Below are 16,033 nucleotides of genomic sequence, written 5' to 3'. Positions count from 1 at the left end.
AGCAGCTGACCCTTGGTGAAGCTGCAGTGGGAATTTCTTGCACCTATTTTGCATGTTTAGCACTGAAAACATATTCTGAGAAGCACAGAGGGAAAATCAAGTGTATAAGTACTGTGTGGCCTGCTTTGTTATAGGAAATCCACCAGCGGGTCATGCAAACCAGACTGCCAGAAAAGGACTGTGGTTGTTTTCGATTTTTTATTTAGCATGGTGCTTCAGACAGATCATTAAACAGGAAAATACTGACAATATTTTTTTTAAATTGCTCTAAGGTCATGGCATAGAACTAAGTGTGTTATTTCACCCTAAAAATAACCCTAAGTGTGTTATTTCAAGCCACAGACAATTAATGCGCTATTATTGCAACATTCACTTCTCTCTCCCACTCTCTGCCTGCCACCACATCTTTTAAACCTCGCTGCAATCTTGCTTGGAACCCTCACTTCTGAAATAGAAATACTGTTTCCTTCCTCAGCTACTGCTAAGGCAGAGCCAAGATATTTTTCTGCCTGAGATGAATGCTGCCCCCACACTGATTTTATCTGCAGAAGCTGATCAGATAAGCGGCTGCATTTTACTTCGGCACTGGTGACAGGACAGAGTCCTCCACTGCACTAGAGGGCAGCACACTAGTTAAGGGGTTGCTGGGCAGTCCACACAGACCAAGCTGCTCTGTTCATCAACACTTCACTAGTCTTCACTGCTCTGTCTAGTAGAGATGAATATAACATGTTAGTTTGTTTCTGGGCATGGGAGTGTTTTTATTTATTTATTGCCTTTGTATAGCTAACAGATTTATTTATTTATGGCTTTTGTATGCCCATCAACAGTGGTGTTTCTGGAGGAAGCCTGGATTGCTTCTGCTTGTGTGGGGTCCTTTTCTGAGGACTACATGTTTGCTTCAGGGAAATGCTGTGCTTTATAGGAGTCAACATCATTTGGCGTTGAGGCTCAGCTCACGTCTCTGCCTTGCACTCAGTTTCTTGGCCATCTTGTCATTGAGCCTTGTCAGTTTGCCTTCTCAGAAATGGGTGTTGGCTGAGAGAAATGCAGGTTCAAAAGAGTGGTTTGATGTTTTGAAGTTCAGATCCCACCTTTTCCATGTACTCAGGTTCTTGAACAAGCTATTTTCCAATTTAGTCTCAATTTGCCTTCCAGAAAATGGGTATAGGTGTGACTGGCCACATGCACCATGGCAGCCATTTTGTGACTGTGCAAGCCCTCCTTCTGTGGAAGCCATTTTTTTAGAGTGCCCATGATACCTTCTCAAAATTCCAACTGACACAAAAGGTTGAGGACTCCCCACCTCACACTTATTTGCTGTCTGCTCAGTTAAATACTGCAGTACAACAGAAGCAGCATGCATTCTGTGAGGAACCTGGGCTGGTTGCCTGGGTGGCTCCCTGACTTCCAGTTGCCTCCCAAAACATGACTCTAATTGCTATTGGAAGTCCTTTCAGATTCAAAGGTGGTTTGCTAGAGGGCCTGTTGGAGCTGTGTAACATGAAGATGGAGTTGCTGTGCACCCATCCACCCAGCCACCCTGAGTCCCATTGGCAGCCTCAGTTCAGAGCCCTTCGGGAAAGGGTCACTATACCTGCTGAAAATGTGACTGAAACAGAGGCTTTAAAGAGGGTAGCTGGACTGCTCAGAAGAGAGAGCCACTTGGAGGGATGGAAACAAGCAGTAGACCTTCTAGGGACATCTGGTGTGAATGTGATATGGGCATCATGTGAATAGGTGTTCCATTTTACAAAGGACTGTCCTTCATATAGAAGACAGTCCTCTGTTTAAAATTATCCTCTATTTCATAGCTAGTCATCCTTTCCATTCTGATGAAGTATATTATATTTCTATTTAATTATTGTATTTCTAAATCCGCACCCAATCATACATATTTACAGATGCATGTTGGTATCTTCTTTTGGCTTCAGTTCTGAGGATGAAGTCCTCTTTTTTGAAAATGGCTGCCCTACATGAGCAGTGCCTATACCTCGACGACCGATTCCAGAAGGTGATGCTGGGGGACTTTACCTCTGCGCCATGGCAGTTATGCCATGGAGTTCCGCAGGGGTCTATTCTGTCCCCTTTGCTCTTCAACATCTACATGAAACCACTGGGAGAGGTCATCCAGAGGTGTGGGCTGCAGAATCATCAGCACGCTGATGATACCCAGCTCTACCTCTCTTTTTCAACCAATCCAGGTGAGGCAGTGGCTGTACTGAACCAGTGCCTGGCCGAGGTAATGGGCTGGATGAGGGCCAATAAACTGAACTCAATCCAGACAAGACGGAGGTCCTGCAGGTAGGTGGTTTGAGCTCCTGGGTAGGTGACTTGGATCTTGTCCTGAATGGGGTTGCACTCCCTCTGAGGGACAGGGTCCGCAGCTTGGGAGTGCTCCTTGACCCGGAGCTGACTTTGGAAGCTCAAGTGTTGGCTTGGAGAGGAGCACTTTCCATCAGCTTCGGCTGATCCATCAGCTGCGTCCCTATCTGGAGGATGACTGCCTAGCAACAGTGACGCATGCATTGGTTACTTCCCGGTTGGATTTCTGTAATGTGCTCTACATGGGGCTGCCCTTGAAGACGGTCCAGATACTTTAGATGGTGCAAAATAGAGCAGCCAGGTTGCTGACGAGGACTGGGCGTTATTCTCATATAACCCCAGTCCTCTACCAGCTTCACTGGCTTTCCATCGAAGTCCAGGCTCAATTCAAGGTGTTGGTAATTACTTATAAAGCCCTTAACGGTTTGGGACCCAGATACTTGAAGGAACGCCTGCAGCCATATTTGCCCTCCCGCCCCTTGAGATCAGCAGCAGGGTCTCTCCTCTGGGAGCCTTCCATAAGAGATATAAGTACCCGGAGGAGGGCCTTCTCTGCGGTGGCGCCCCATCTGTGGAATGTGCTCCCCAGAGAGGTCTGCCTGGCGCCATCGTTATTTGTTTTTCGGCGCCAGGCTAAGACCTTTTTATTTAAACAGTATTTTAATAATCTTTAATGTTTATAGTTTTAATTATGCAGCCAGTATGTTTCCAAGTTTTAATTGTAATTATAATTGTATTTGTTTTATTTATTTCTGTTGTGAGCATTCCCGAGGCTGTGTAGTAATGGGGAAGGCATATAAAAACTTTAAATAAATAAGGAAGGAAGGAAGGAAGGAAGGGAGGGAGGGAGGGAGGGAGGGAGGGAAGGGAAGGGAAGGGAAGGGAAGGGAAGGGAAGGGAAGGAAGGAAGGAAGGAAGGAAGGAAGGAAGGAAGGAAGGAAGGAAGGACGGACGGACGGAAGGACGGAAGGACGGAAGGACGGAAGGAAGGGGGAAGTATTTTCACAGAAAGAGAATGGAAGTGGACAACATTTTGTTTTTATAAAAGAATTCCTGTTCTGGACTGCCATTATAGTGCACAGGAGCTGAATATCTATTTGAAGGTACAGAGTTAAATACCTGTCCAAAGAAAGGTCCTTTTTGCACCACCTTTTTAGATTCCCATTGTTCACCAGATCACTTTTAAAATCCACTTTTAAAATCCACCCTCATCTGGCCAGGGCGACTTCTTTTCTTTCCTTTTCTTTTCTTCTTTTCTTTTCTTTTATAACTTCTTTTATATCGTTTTTTTTATTTTTTATATTATTAATTTTAATTTTATATTGTTATTTTTGTATTGTATTGTATTTTATTGTGTTGTAAGCTGCCCCGAGGCTTCGGCAAGGGGCGGCATAGAAATGTTCTAATAATAATTATAATGTTGAGCAGTTTCAGAATTTGTTAGCAGCTATTTCTTGCCACTATATTCAGTCCATCTTTCACCTAAAGATTTTGAGTGTGTCTTTCATCAATTATAAAATGGAACAATTATCTGTAATGCTTTCTCTTTTCTGAGAGTGTTTTCCCCTATGTTGTATTATCTGCATACAAACCCAAATACATGAATCAACACAGACATCAGTTTGTACATAATGGACATTTTCCAGTAGCTGCTTGCTTGGTACCTAAGTAGGTCATATTTTAGCTAGCCTTCCTTTCTTCCTACAATAACACGTTAATTACTCAACACGTTTGCTGTTTTTCAGAGTCAGAGTATTTATTCCAAGCTGCATTTCATGCTAAATAGCTTGAAAAGAATTATTTTCACCTTTTGTTAATGAAAGAGCCTTTTCAGAAGAGATTATGTAACTTCCCCTGACACCTCATACTTCAAACAGAAGAATGACTTCCATTCTGGAAGCCTGCCAGATTTGTAAATTGAAAGGTTGCCTGTATAATAAATTTCTTATAAGAGAATAGCAGATAAGCACAGGAGGTTGCAATTGTAAATACATGCATACAACTTGTTCTGTTTGGCCATCATTATTGCATTGCCTTCTTGAAGGCAACTTTACTGTTAGTTGAATTTTAAGCTAAATTGGTCAGATAGAGAAAATGACAGAAATATATAGGCAAGCTATCCAGATGAGTGTAGCAATCAAAACTCCATGAATAACAAACAGCAGTAAGATTATATGGATAGTTTATTGGAGATGCAGTAGTGCTCTGTGGAGTTACTGTCTCATCAGCAGAAGTAGCATGTAGTGCTACAGAAATACTGGCCTGAGTTCACTATTCCAGAGTCCACAGCACAGAGTCGGACCTTCTATGTGGCATTCTGTTCAGGTAAAGTGAACTAGCTCTGCATTGCCCTATTAAGATCAGCTCTCCTGTGCTTCCCTGGGATGAAGAGAAACTCCACTGCAGTCCTGTGCTGAGAATACCACATGATAGCAGTATATATCACTGATCTATCAACTTTTTATTTTGCCAGCGTGCAGGTGGAGCTTGAATCCATAGTTGAGTTTTCCAGGGAACGGGCATGACATGTGATCCTTTTGAAGCCTGACTTGGATGTCAGATCCTGCATGCTAAAGTGCATGAGTGCATTTCATAGAAGCCTAGACTGTGCCTCAGCACAGCATTTCCAAGATAACTTGAGACCACAGAGCTAAAGTACTACTAATTGCTATTAATTCACCACACACTCATGACATTCTGCAACAAAATGCCCTTGTTTACATGTAAAAGCTCTTTATTTCTGTTCCTAACTGTTCATGTGCTTGTGGTTTCCCTGTTCCTGCTTGAACACAGCCAGTTGTTTTTATTTTGAATTTTTAATGTTGCAATTTATTTGAGTAAAGGTCAAATATGTCTGTGGGAATCCATGTAGACTTTAGATGCACAGCTTCCAGTTAAGACCCCCATGCAAGCCATCTCCCCTTCAAAGGAAAGGCAGGAAGGAAATACAATGAGGCAGGCTAAATTACAAGCTTATTTCAGTTTGAATATCTTACTTTTAGAAACTAAGACTGAGGCATTTCAGCCTTTCAGAATAATTTTTGTGCTTCTATTTAATCAGGATTTTTCCCTTATAAATGCTTTTTCATGATAGCATTTAAACTGTTCAGAGCCAAATTGAAGATTTCCCCACCCCAGCCTATTCCAGGAAGGATGGGTAAAATGATTGTCTCTTTAAAAAAATAGAGGATTAAATCATTTCTCCACAGGAAGAACATAATAGTATTTTATTGCATTTGCATTGCATATTTTATTCCTTTCTTATTAATGTGATGAAAATATCCACAATAGTCTGCCTGTGGAATTCCATGTATCCTTTGCATTTGGCTGTTTTTCTTCTCCGGTCACAAAGGTTCAAGCCTGAAAACAGTGTAATCTCTCAGTCCTCTTATGTATCCCATTTACTCTGATGCTGGCCTTTTTTAGGAAATGTTTTTAAAGGACTGATTATTTTTTTAGGGAGGAAACATACAGGGATTGTGGAAGCATCAGAGATACAATACAAAAACACCCCTGACAGTTTCTGATTAAAAATTGGGATGCATTCAATATGAATATGCTGATTGAGGAAGCTACTTCATCCATTTTTTATCATATGTGCTGCAGTATTGGAAAATCCGTAAGAGCAGATTGAAGGTGCAGACCTGAAAGACCTTGCAGTTCTCACTTGTTTCCTGATAGTGTAACAGGATTGTGAAGTCACAAGGAACGTTTCCCTTTGCTACAGTGAACTCAGGCCAACTTGTTGTCATGAGCTGCTCTCTTAAGCGAAGCAAAGTCCTAGTTCCCATGCTCTCTAAAGCAGAACCTCCATGGACACAAGGAGAGATGGTGGCATTCTCCCAGCAAGTCCAAGGTCCCAATTCAGACATATCTACAAGTCCTTGTTCATGTTTAAGAGCATAAGTGCATAAAAACCTGGCTGGATCAGATGAATCTAGTCCAGCATTCTGTTCCCATGGTGGGCACACAGATACCTACAGGATGCACACACACCAGACATGAATTTAGTAACACCTACACCCACCCTGCAATTCGTTCTGGCAGGCTGTTTCCAGAATTAAGCACCACCTGTCACTGGCGTTGCCAACTTGGTGTCCTCCAGATGTTTTACACTTCAATACCCATCATCCCCTGCCAGGATGGTCATAAAATCTGGGACTTGCAAGCCAAACCATCTGGAGGGCACCAGGGTACAAAGGCCAATTTATAGCCATCATGACTAGCAGCCACAGATATGGACAACTTCCTCTGAACTCATAGCAGTTGGTCTCACTGCTACAACTTATTTATTTATTTATTTTATTTATTTAAAACATTTTTATGCCACCCCCATCGTAATGAAGCCTCAGGGCGGCTCACAACAGAAACAAAATACATAAATAAATGACAATATAACAATAAAAAAATTATTTAAAAACCTCCGGTGCATCTCGGCTAAAAATTTAAAATCCTATAAATACAAATAATTTAACAATTAAAATAAGTTTTAAATAAAAAGGTCTTAGCCTGGCACCAGAAAACAAATAATGACGGCACCAGGTGGACCTCTCTGGGGAGCGCATTCCATAAATGGGGCGCCACAGCAGAGAAAGCCCTCCTCCGGGTACTCAGCCTCCTAATATCATTCACAGAGGGTTCCCAGAGAAGAGCATCTGTTGCTGATCTCAAGGGGCGGGAGGGCATATATGGACGCAAGCATTCCTTTAGATATCCAGGTCCCAAGCCATTTAGGGCTTTATAGGTCATAACCAACACCTTGAATTGGGCCTGGACTTCAATCGGGAGCCAGTGGAGCTGACGTAGAACTGGGGTTATATGAGAACAACGCCCAGTCCCCGTCAGCAACCTGGCAGCAATATACTGCACCAACTGAAGTATCCGGACCGTCTTCAAGGGTAGCCCCACGTAGAGCGTGTTACAGAAATCTAATCAGGAAGTCACCAACACGTGTGTCACTGTCACCAGGCATTCATCCTCCAGGAAGGGACGCAGCTGATGTATCAGCTGAAGCTGAAGGAAGGCGCTCCTCGTCACCGCCGTCACCTGAGCTTCTAGAGACAGCTCAGGGTCGAGGAGCACTCCTAAGCTGCGAACCCTGTCCCTCAGAGGGAGTGCAACCCCATTTAGCACAAGGCCCAAGTCCCCCATCCCGAGACCTGAGCCACCCACCAACAGGACCTCCGTCTTGTCTGGATTGAACTTCATTACCTCGGCCAGGCACCAGTTCAGCACAGCCACTGCCTCACCTGGATTGGTGGAAAACGAGAGGTAGAGCTGGGTATCATCAGCGTACTGATGATTCTGCAGCCCACACCTCTGGATGACCTCTCCCAGTGGTTTCATGTAGATGTTGAAGAGCAAAGGGGACAGAATAGACCCCTGCGGAACTCCATGGCATAACTGCCATGGCGCAGAGGTAAAGTCCCCCAGCACCACCTTCTGGAATCGGCCATTGAGATAGAAGTGGAACCACTGCAAAGCAGTGCCTCCGACCCCCAATCCCACTAGCCTATTCAGAAGGATACCATGGTCAATGGTATCGAAAGCCGCTGAGAGGTCCAGGAGAACTAACAAGGACGCACTCCCCCTGTCTCTCTCCCTGCACAGGTCATCGTACAGGGCAACCAAGGCAGATTCAGTACCGTACCCGGGTCTGAAGCCGGACTGAAATGGGTCCAGATAATCAGTTTCATCCAAGAGTGCTTGGAGTTGTCCTGCCACCACCCGCTCTAGCACCTTGCCCAGGAACGGGATGTTGGCCACCGGTCTATAATTGGCGGCCACCTCTGGATCCAGGGATGCCTTCTTTAGGACTGGCCAGACTACCACCTCCTTTAAAGGGGCAGGTACCCGGCTGTCTCTTAAAGAGGCGTTGACCACCTCCAGGATCCAGGTCCCAATCCCGTCCTTGGCTTTCTTAAGTAGCCAAGATGGGCATGGGTCTAGTAAGCAAGTAGTAGGGCGTACTTGTCCAAGCACCTTGTCCACTTCATCAGGCCGCAACAACTAAAATTCATCCATTAATTGTGGACTCAATGGCGTTGATGGCATCTCCCCAGTAGAATCTGGTTCAATAGTAGAGTCAAGCTCATGGCGAATCTGAGCGATTTTCTCCCTGAAATGCTTGGCAAAGTCGTCACAGCGGGCCTTCGAGGGTGCCACAAGATCTTTCTTTGGGCCCGGATGTACCAGCCCCTGCACCACCCAAAAGAGCTCCACCGGATGGCATTGTGAGGAGGCAATGGAAATGGAGAAGAATTTCTTCTTTGCCATCCTCACCGCCACAGCATAGGCCCGATAGTGGGCTCTTAAGTGTGTTCGGTCAGCATCACCCCGTGATCTCCTCCACCTACGCTCTAGACGTCTCCCAACCTGCTTCATCGCCTGTAATTCAGTTGTATACCAAGGAGATGAACGGGCTCTGCCAGGTGGGAGAGGACGCTTGGGAGCGATCGTGTCAGTAGCCCTGGTCATCTCCTCATTCCACAGTTCAACCAGGGCATCGACAGGATCACCAGCCTTGTCAAACAGAAAATCCCCCAGAGCTTCCAGGAATCCATCAGGATCCATCCGGCTCCGGGGGCAGACCAATACAATCTGGTCTGCACCCTTGCAAAGGGAAAGGCCGCTCTTGAGCTCAAACTTTATGAATTATATAGTTCAACTCGTATGTGGTATGTGTTAAAAAAAAAAAAAAAAGAGGACTTCCTTTTATCTGCCCTTAATCTTCTGCTGGCCTTGTCCTGGTGTGCATGTCACAACAGCCCATTTAAGCAAAACAGAAAGACTGTGAATAGAAGCAACCATGAGAGCACCACCCCCCAGGCATTTCCATGGCAAGGGGAAAGGGTTGACTCAAGGGACTCCAGCTTGCAGATGAGCCATTAGAAGAGCCTTCAGGTTCACTGCATAACTTCTGCAGGTGAGATATGGTTCTCTTGAAGTGAGGAACCTCTTCTGTATCTCTAAATCACAAAATCGGCTGTTGTATCTTGGGCACCACCTGCTCTGCCCCCAGTATCCTACTCTGTTCTTTGCTGAGGGAACAGTCCAAATCATGGCAAATCTAGTTCCATTCAGATTAGTCAGCTACCCCAAACTGAAAGCAATTAAAGCCCTCAGCATGCAATTGGAGCGCCCTTCTTCTTTCCCACTGGTCAGTGTAAGACTACCACAGTTCTGCTCTCTTGCTAGTCAAAGGCCGAAATGGATACGATGCAGGATTTCCATTATTTGATTAGATCTCCTTATCTTTGTACCCATTTTACTTTAAAGTAGCCAGAGGTGGGGAGGGAGGGAGATTTGGTTTCCATCACTGCAGTAGTGCTGGAAAAGTAGATACTGAAAGCCTGTCATTGTTCTGATCCAAGCAATGACACCTCCCTGCTGGCGTGGGGGGAATGCAGGTAACTGCATGATGGGCCATCCTTGTAAAGCTGCTTTGGAACATGGCTGTTTTAGCCTGGGAAAATGATATCCAATGCTACTACTTTATAACTCTTATCAGAACTGTCCCATCCCAGAGCTGAAAGTTTTGTTCATTCGTTTGTCTGTTTCAAGGAGGAGATTTCCCTGGTCCTTAGAAGCTCAAGTAAAATGAAAATGAATACGTTAAGTCTTTTGACAAATAAAAGTGGCTCTCTTTAAGCACCTTAAACATAAATTTATTGTTCTCTAACTACTTAGGTGAAACAAACTTTTTCTTAAGCACTATAAATCTGCAAACACAGATTTAGCAAGTTGCATCTATTTTTTATGAAGTTCTAATTAGTGTGCTTTTGGACTCCCACAGGCTCAAACTTTGGAAATGAAGAGCAAATCACTCCTAAGGCGGCTGAGCCTTCTAAAGAAGCACCCAAGGGGACCAGTAGGACTCCACCGCAGGCATCAACTAGCACAGCAGCTGCCCGCCGGAGTTTACTTCCAGCTCCAAAGACTGCTGCAGCACCTGCTGGTGAGTTTTTCACACATCCGTAGCAGAGTGGATCACATGAGTACACACGTATGCATGCATATCTCTAGAATATGTGCCATGGCTTACTCCTAATTCTCTCACACTTTTTACCTGCAAGGCATGGGGATCTGTTTTATGAATGGCCAACCACATTCTCATTTGATAAAGGTACTGATTGCATTTACAGGTGTTTAATGCATCTGATCTTTCTGAATGCACCGGCCTTTTAGGATTCATAAATTTACAGGAATATTCAGTATCTGAGAAGCACACAGTCTGTTACTCACACAGATCGTGTATTACTTTTGACAACTTGCTGTCTCTGTAAATAGGGTTGCCAAGATGCAACTCAGATATGTGTCCCAGATCTTTAAATTCCCCTGAGACTTTAGAAGATGATGCAACCTTGGTGTTGGGAACTAGGTTTCCCCTTAGCTTCCAAAACAACAGACGGTCTCTCTGCAAAATAGTTCATTATTGCCTGTTCACAGCTAACAAGTGAAAGACTAGTCTCTGAGCATGAACAAATGATTAGTTGAACCCAAATGAGAAACTACTTTGAAAACTCTTGTTTCCAGTAACACTGGGCTCCATCTCTTTGAGTGGGTCCCTCTGGAGAAGGGCTAGCCTCCAAGGCCTATGTGAGCCCTCTAACTGGGTAAGCATTAGCCATGCTGGCTGGGGCTGATAGGACTTGAATTCTTAAACACCTGGAAGGCATCATGTTGGGGAAGGCTGTTGCAGCTGTATTTCCCAGTCACTCATATTCTCTAAAAACAGATTTGATGCTTCCCTCACTTCATTTCACTTATTTGTGTGCTTTTTTCATTTTGGTCAAGTGAGAAGAAGTAGGCATTTTAAACAGAGAAAATGCACACTTTTAAGGAAACGTACCAAAAATGTGCACTTCACCTATAGGGTTGAGTGCAACAAGGTATATTTGTAAACAATGCACATTTATATGAATGCAAACTTGAGTTTGGGAATTTGCAAGTATTTTTGGAAGATACTCTTTTTGTTAGCATTCAGAGTTGTGACCACAGCATGTTTGCATGAGTTGTGAACATTAACCATTTTTTCTGTACATTCCTAGTTGTAGCACAAGTGGCAGCAGTGGTTCTGAAACACGATCCACAGGCCAAATTCTGTTTTCCTGGGGTCCCAGTTCTGCTCTCTAGAATGCTTCAGATGACCAGACACCCTCCCCCGCCCCTCACTGATCATTTGGAAGTTTCTTAGCTTTTGTACCATTTTCCCTATTTTGAAGTTTAGGTCCTGGCAGTAAGAGTGTTAATGGCACAATCCTTTTGGGGTGACCTTAATCCCCCAAATTCAAAGGTTTGCAGGCATCCACTGCAGAACAAGAGGAGGAGCAGAGGTGATCTTCACCCCCATCCTCCTGCTCTGCATTTTTGCTAGGGTGTTTTTTTCAAACTAGCTGAAACATCTTGGAGGAGGAAGGAAGGAGGACAATTCTTTCTATAACGGATACAAGGCAGTTGGAAATCCAGTTCCCAGTTTTACGATTGAAGCACTGCCTCTGGCTTCAGAGATGGGAATCGAAAATGTTCTGTGGCCCTGTAGATTCTATCGAGGGGCCATAGGATCATTCCCCAAGTTAAAATGTGCTGGTATTTTGGCCCCACTACCTTTGCTTCTCTGAAATTCAGCTGGGCCCTCAGATCGGCAAAGTTTCTGCAGCTGTGTCTACCAGTGGCTGTGTCAAGTTCTCCATACACAAAACCAGCAGGGATGCACCTCACGTTTCCAGTAATCAGACTATCAGGGAGAAAGTCAAGACTGTTCACCTGATGATTGTAGTAGCTATCAGAACAAACAAGCTAGATACAGCAAAGATGAGCATTTCTGGACAGAGAGAGTAATTGGTATTATGTGTTGTTTCTGCACCATCAATACAATACATGTGTTAAATCAGAAGAGACTGTAGACATTAAGCACAGTTGCTGTTTTTCTGAGGGCCTGGATGTAGCAGATGTATCCATAGCTTGCTTACAGCAGCAGCAGCAGCTGAGACCAGTTTTATGGCTGCACTGTGCTATATATTTTACTGAAATAAGAGAACACTACGCTGTTAAGGTTATTTGGTATGTGTGTCAGCCAACTTGTTGCAGTCCCCAGCTAACGTATGGTTGTCATCCAAACATCCTTTTGATGCTATAAATGGCCTAACATGTAAAGCAACCCCATTATTTTATTGTTCTCTTTGTTATTGGCATTATTTTTCTTTCGTTAATTCACACCATGTCACACATCTTTTCGGCAGTTCTTCACATTCTGTAATGTGAGAAAGCACCAATTGGTGGCCCTGAGACTGAATTCTTTATTAAGCTGGGAAGAAAGGAGCAGAAGATGGGGCAGAGGGAGAAGAAAGGCAGCACAGGGCTTCTTGTTTCACAGTGGACCTTGCCAGTCTCAGATAACAAATGTTGAAAATGCATTTTTGTGTCAGGTGAATAATACTTGGTTTTGACTGTTATCTAACCTCTCGTTAAAAAGCCAAATCTGCAGCAACAACACCAAAATGTTGCTCTGGGGAATAATATGAAAGCTTGGAATTCTTATGGGGAGGTGTTGTGTTACTTTATATATGTATTTTAATTATTTAATTTCTCTGCCACCCAAGAGCCAAAGCTCATTGGGGGGAAAGGGCTGATGAATCTTGAAATTAGGCTTTGGGCATCACTACTTTAGCTCCATTGCCTTCATCAAGAGCTTTCAGAAGGCAATAATGGGGAAAATTCTGGCTGAGAACAGGTGAAATAAAATCACCACTTAAATATATTTCAAGAAGTTACTAAGATTCTCTTCCTACTTATACTTTCAGCTGTTGGCCACCAACAGCAGTCCTGTCATGACGAATAGAAGGATAAATATCAGTTTTTGGGGAGCTGGTAAGTGAGGGTGTCAGCTTCATTTTTCTTAAATCCAAACAAGCTAAGAAGGAACTTGCTGTTTTTCAGATAGAAATCTGACTGCTTCATACACTGACACAAAGAAGCAGATGAACACACTGGAAATAGGGAATTGAAATTGGCTGCTCCCTCAAGTCATATCCAAAGTACCTGAGGATGGCATCATATACCTCCATTTGATCAGCTTCCTAACTTAGGATCTTGGCACATCTTCCCTGGATTGCTTTGAATTATCTGGCCCCATAAGCAATGAAGGGGACCAGACTAGAAGATGTGAAGCAGCCTCATAGTGAAGATCTTTGGTTTTCTCAGTCAGAACAGCCTACTCTGCTGGGCTGCTGTGTTCCAGGCCTCTGGCTTAAGTTTTCCCAGCCTTCCCCACCCAATATTCTTTTACCTGCTGAAGCCAATTTCTATCCAATTTGGTCTGTGTGAGGAGAGGGGAGCCCCTGTCCTTCCTTGTGTGTGTATTTCTGATGACTTGCCAAGGGATATATTCGTCATTATTATTACATGAAAAGACTACATGTATTAGATATATTCTCTTGAGCAATCCAGCCCTTGCTTCTTATAAGATACTGTGCTTCTCCTGAGTAGACATGCTTTGTTGGCTTCTTCGTGATGGGTATATAAAGGCATGGATTTGGATGTGCTTTCAGAATTTGTTCCTGTATTCCAAAGACTGCTTTTCTTTGAGTCTGAAAAGATCATATGTAACTTTAATTATTATCATTATCAGTGTTATTAGGGCAGTCTGGATTTGTCCCTCCTGCTGATCATCTTAGAGTCTCATGATGCTCTGTGGAATGGGAGTTATCGCTAGAACAGAAGAGCGTGGGTCCAAATGTGTACTTCTGGGTGGGTGGGGGATTCCCACCCCTTGCATGCTGCCGGCCTCAGTTTTCTCTTGCAGAGGTAGAGGTTGATGGCAGGAGAGGATTCAGAGGCTGCACTGCCTCTCATGAGCCCTTGTCCCAGCCTCTGCCACTTAGCATCAAGTGAAAAGCATCTGCAGACAAGGGTTTCATGATAGATTTTGCAGTGTATTGATACTGGAGGAAAGCACATCCTTACAACCAGGTGTAGATAGTGAATTCATAGGTAAAGGATTTTTTTTCAAATATATCATTGAGAAGTCTATGGTCCATGGAATAACACTGGAAATGTTTCATGTGTTAGACTTCCTGGCAGAAGAATATTTATCAATTCTCGCTTAAAAGAAAATAAATGTTAAGGCCAGTAATAATACCTGATGGTCTCATGAAATCTGCTTGTCCTCTAGATTAGGCAATGGGGATACAGATCATCTTTAATTAACACAACTGTCTAACTATTTTTCTGTAGCATGGCAATTCAAGCTGTCAAAAAATGACAACCCCCCCACTCCAAAAACAGAAGAAGTGCCTGCCATGGGACAACAGCATTAGAAAATAATTGCCATGCAAATTGTTTTGATTACATGAGCTGATTGCTTTTCTTTCACTCTATGAAATGAGTAAATTTAATTAGATTTCACTGTATTACAGCATCCTCTTATGCATATTTAGAACTTTCTCAATTTTGCATACTTTGTGAGTGTGTCAAAGATTAAACATAAACAGATTAGAGAGAATGGGGAGGGGGAGGGAAGGGAGAATGGAATTTGTCCTTTAATTTTATTGAAATAAATTGCACTAAGGCTGTGATAGTCACATAACAGGGAGTAAGTCTCTTTGCACTCTGTGAAACTTAATTTTGTGTAGATGTGGTAGGGTTGCACTTTACAAAAACCAGTTGAGGAAACATTGTGAGAATTAATTTCTTTCTTTATTTCATAATTGGTATTTTTAAAGAAAGAACAAAGATTAGCTAGAACAAAGTTTCTAGGATGCCTACCCTGATGCAGGAAGATCAAGCATCAATCTGTTGGAATCCATCATAAAACTCTAAGAACTGGGAGGCTGCATTGCTAAAGAACAATGCAGAAGAAGAAAGAGAAGACCATCTATGAGATAAATGGATTCCATAGAAGCAGCTGCAGCCTTGAATTTACAAAAGCTGATCAGGGCTGCCAAGAATGGAGGATTTTGGAGGGCATTCATTCATAGGGTTGCCATAGGGTTTGGATGCGATTACAAACCACCCATTGGGTTTGATTTAAGTTTTGCCATACTTGGAGTAGATCTGTTGAACTCAATGCGAGACTCATATATAACTGAAGTCTCACTAATTGCAATGGGACTACCATAAGTGTGCCAACTTCTGGGTACAACCCATTTAGTTTAAAAGCACCTTGACAATTAATTTTATTCATTTGACTTGAGTGTCTTTAAACCAGTTTGGCTGCACGTGTTCTTTGATGAACATAGTTTGAAAGTAAGGAAAGTTGAATCAGTCTGTTTTTAGTTCTCATTTTTCTAGCTTTACGTTTGATTTGTCCATTTCAGCATCAATTTGTGATTTATTCCTTTTTAAGTGCAAAGGAAAATCCGTACAGATGTGTCTGTAAATTTGTCCTTTTAAATACAATTTTGTCTAGTGCAAAACTTTCACCAACCTGAATTGACATCCTCTCTCCTCAAAAATGGCCATTTCCTCTCCTTTTGTGGTTGCAACAGTAACCTTGGGAAAGGGAGCTATTGTGGAGCTTTATGTGGTGGCTGGGAAGGGAAGAAGCTGAACAGAGATTTCCACTCAGTCCCCAGGTCATAGTTCTGTCTATGGCTCTGGAGGAGCAAATTCCCTTTATAGCCTTTCAGCCACTATCTCGGGGCTTTCTACTGTGCTCAGGTTTGCAGCCAGTCCCTCACATTGAACGTACCCGGAGCTCACATTCAGT

The 16,033-nt window shown here is 43.3% G+C and overlaps 1 protein-coding gene across 2 annotated transcripts in view; it reads left to right on the top strand.

Annotated features, from left to right (window-relative positions):
* The window catches only part of MTUS2 (microtubule associated scaffold protein 2), a 225,935-nt gene that overhangs the window by 135,111 nt on the left and 74,791 nt on the right, over positions 1 to 16,033 (top strand). For both annotated transcript variants that reach the window (XM_044442748.1, XM_044442747.1), the window contains one exon: positions 10,121 to 10,282. In XM_044442748.1, the coding sequence (XP_044298683.1) occupies positions 10,121 to 10,282 (162 nt within the window). The remainder of the gene's footprint in view (positions 1 to 10,120; positions 10,283 to 16,033) is intronic.

This window comes from Varanus komodoensis, unplaced genomic scaffold (assembly GCF_004798865.1).
Source record: "Varanus komodoensis strain SLA01 unplaced genomic scaffold, ASM479886v1 scaffold4, whole genome shotgun sequence".
Lineage (NCBI taxonomy): Eukaryota > Metazoa > Chordata > Lepidosauria > Squamata > Varanidae > Varanus > Varanus komodoensis.
Note: the sequence above shows the minus strand (reverse complement) of the source record. Positions and strands in the feature narration are given on the sequence as shown.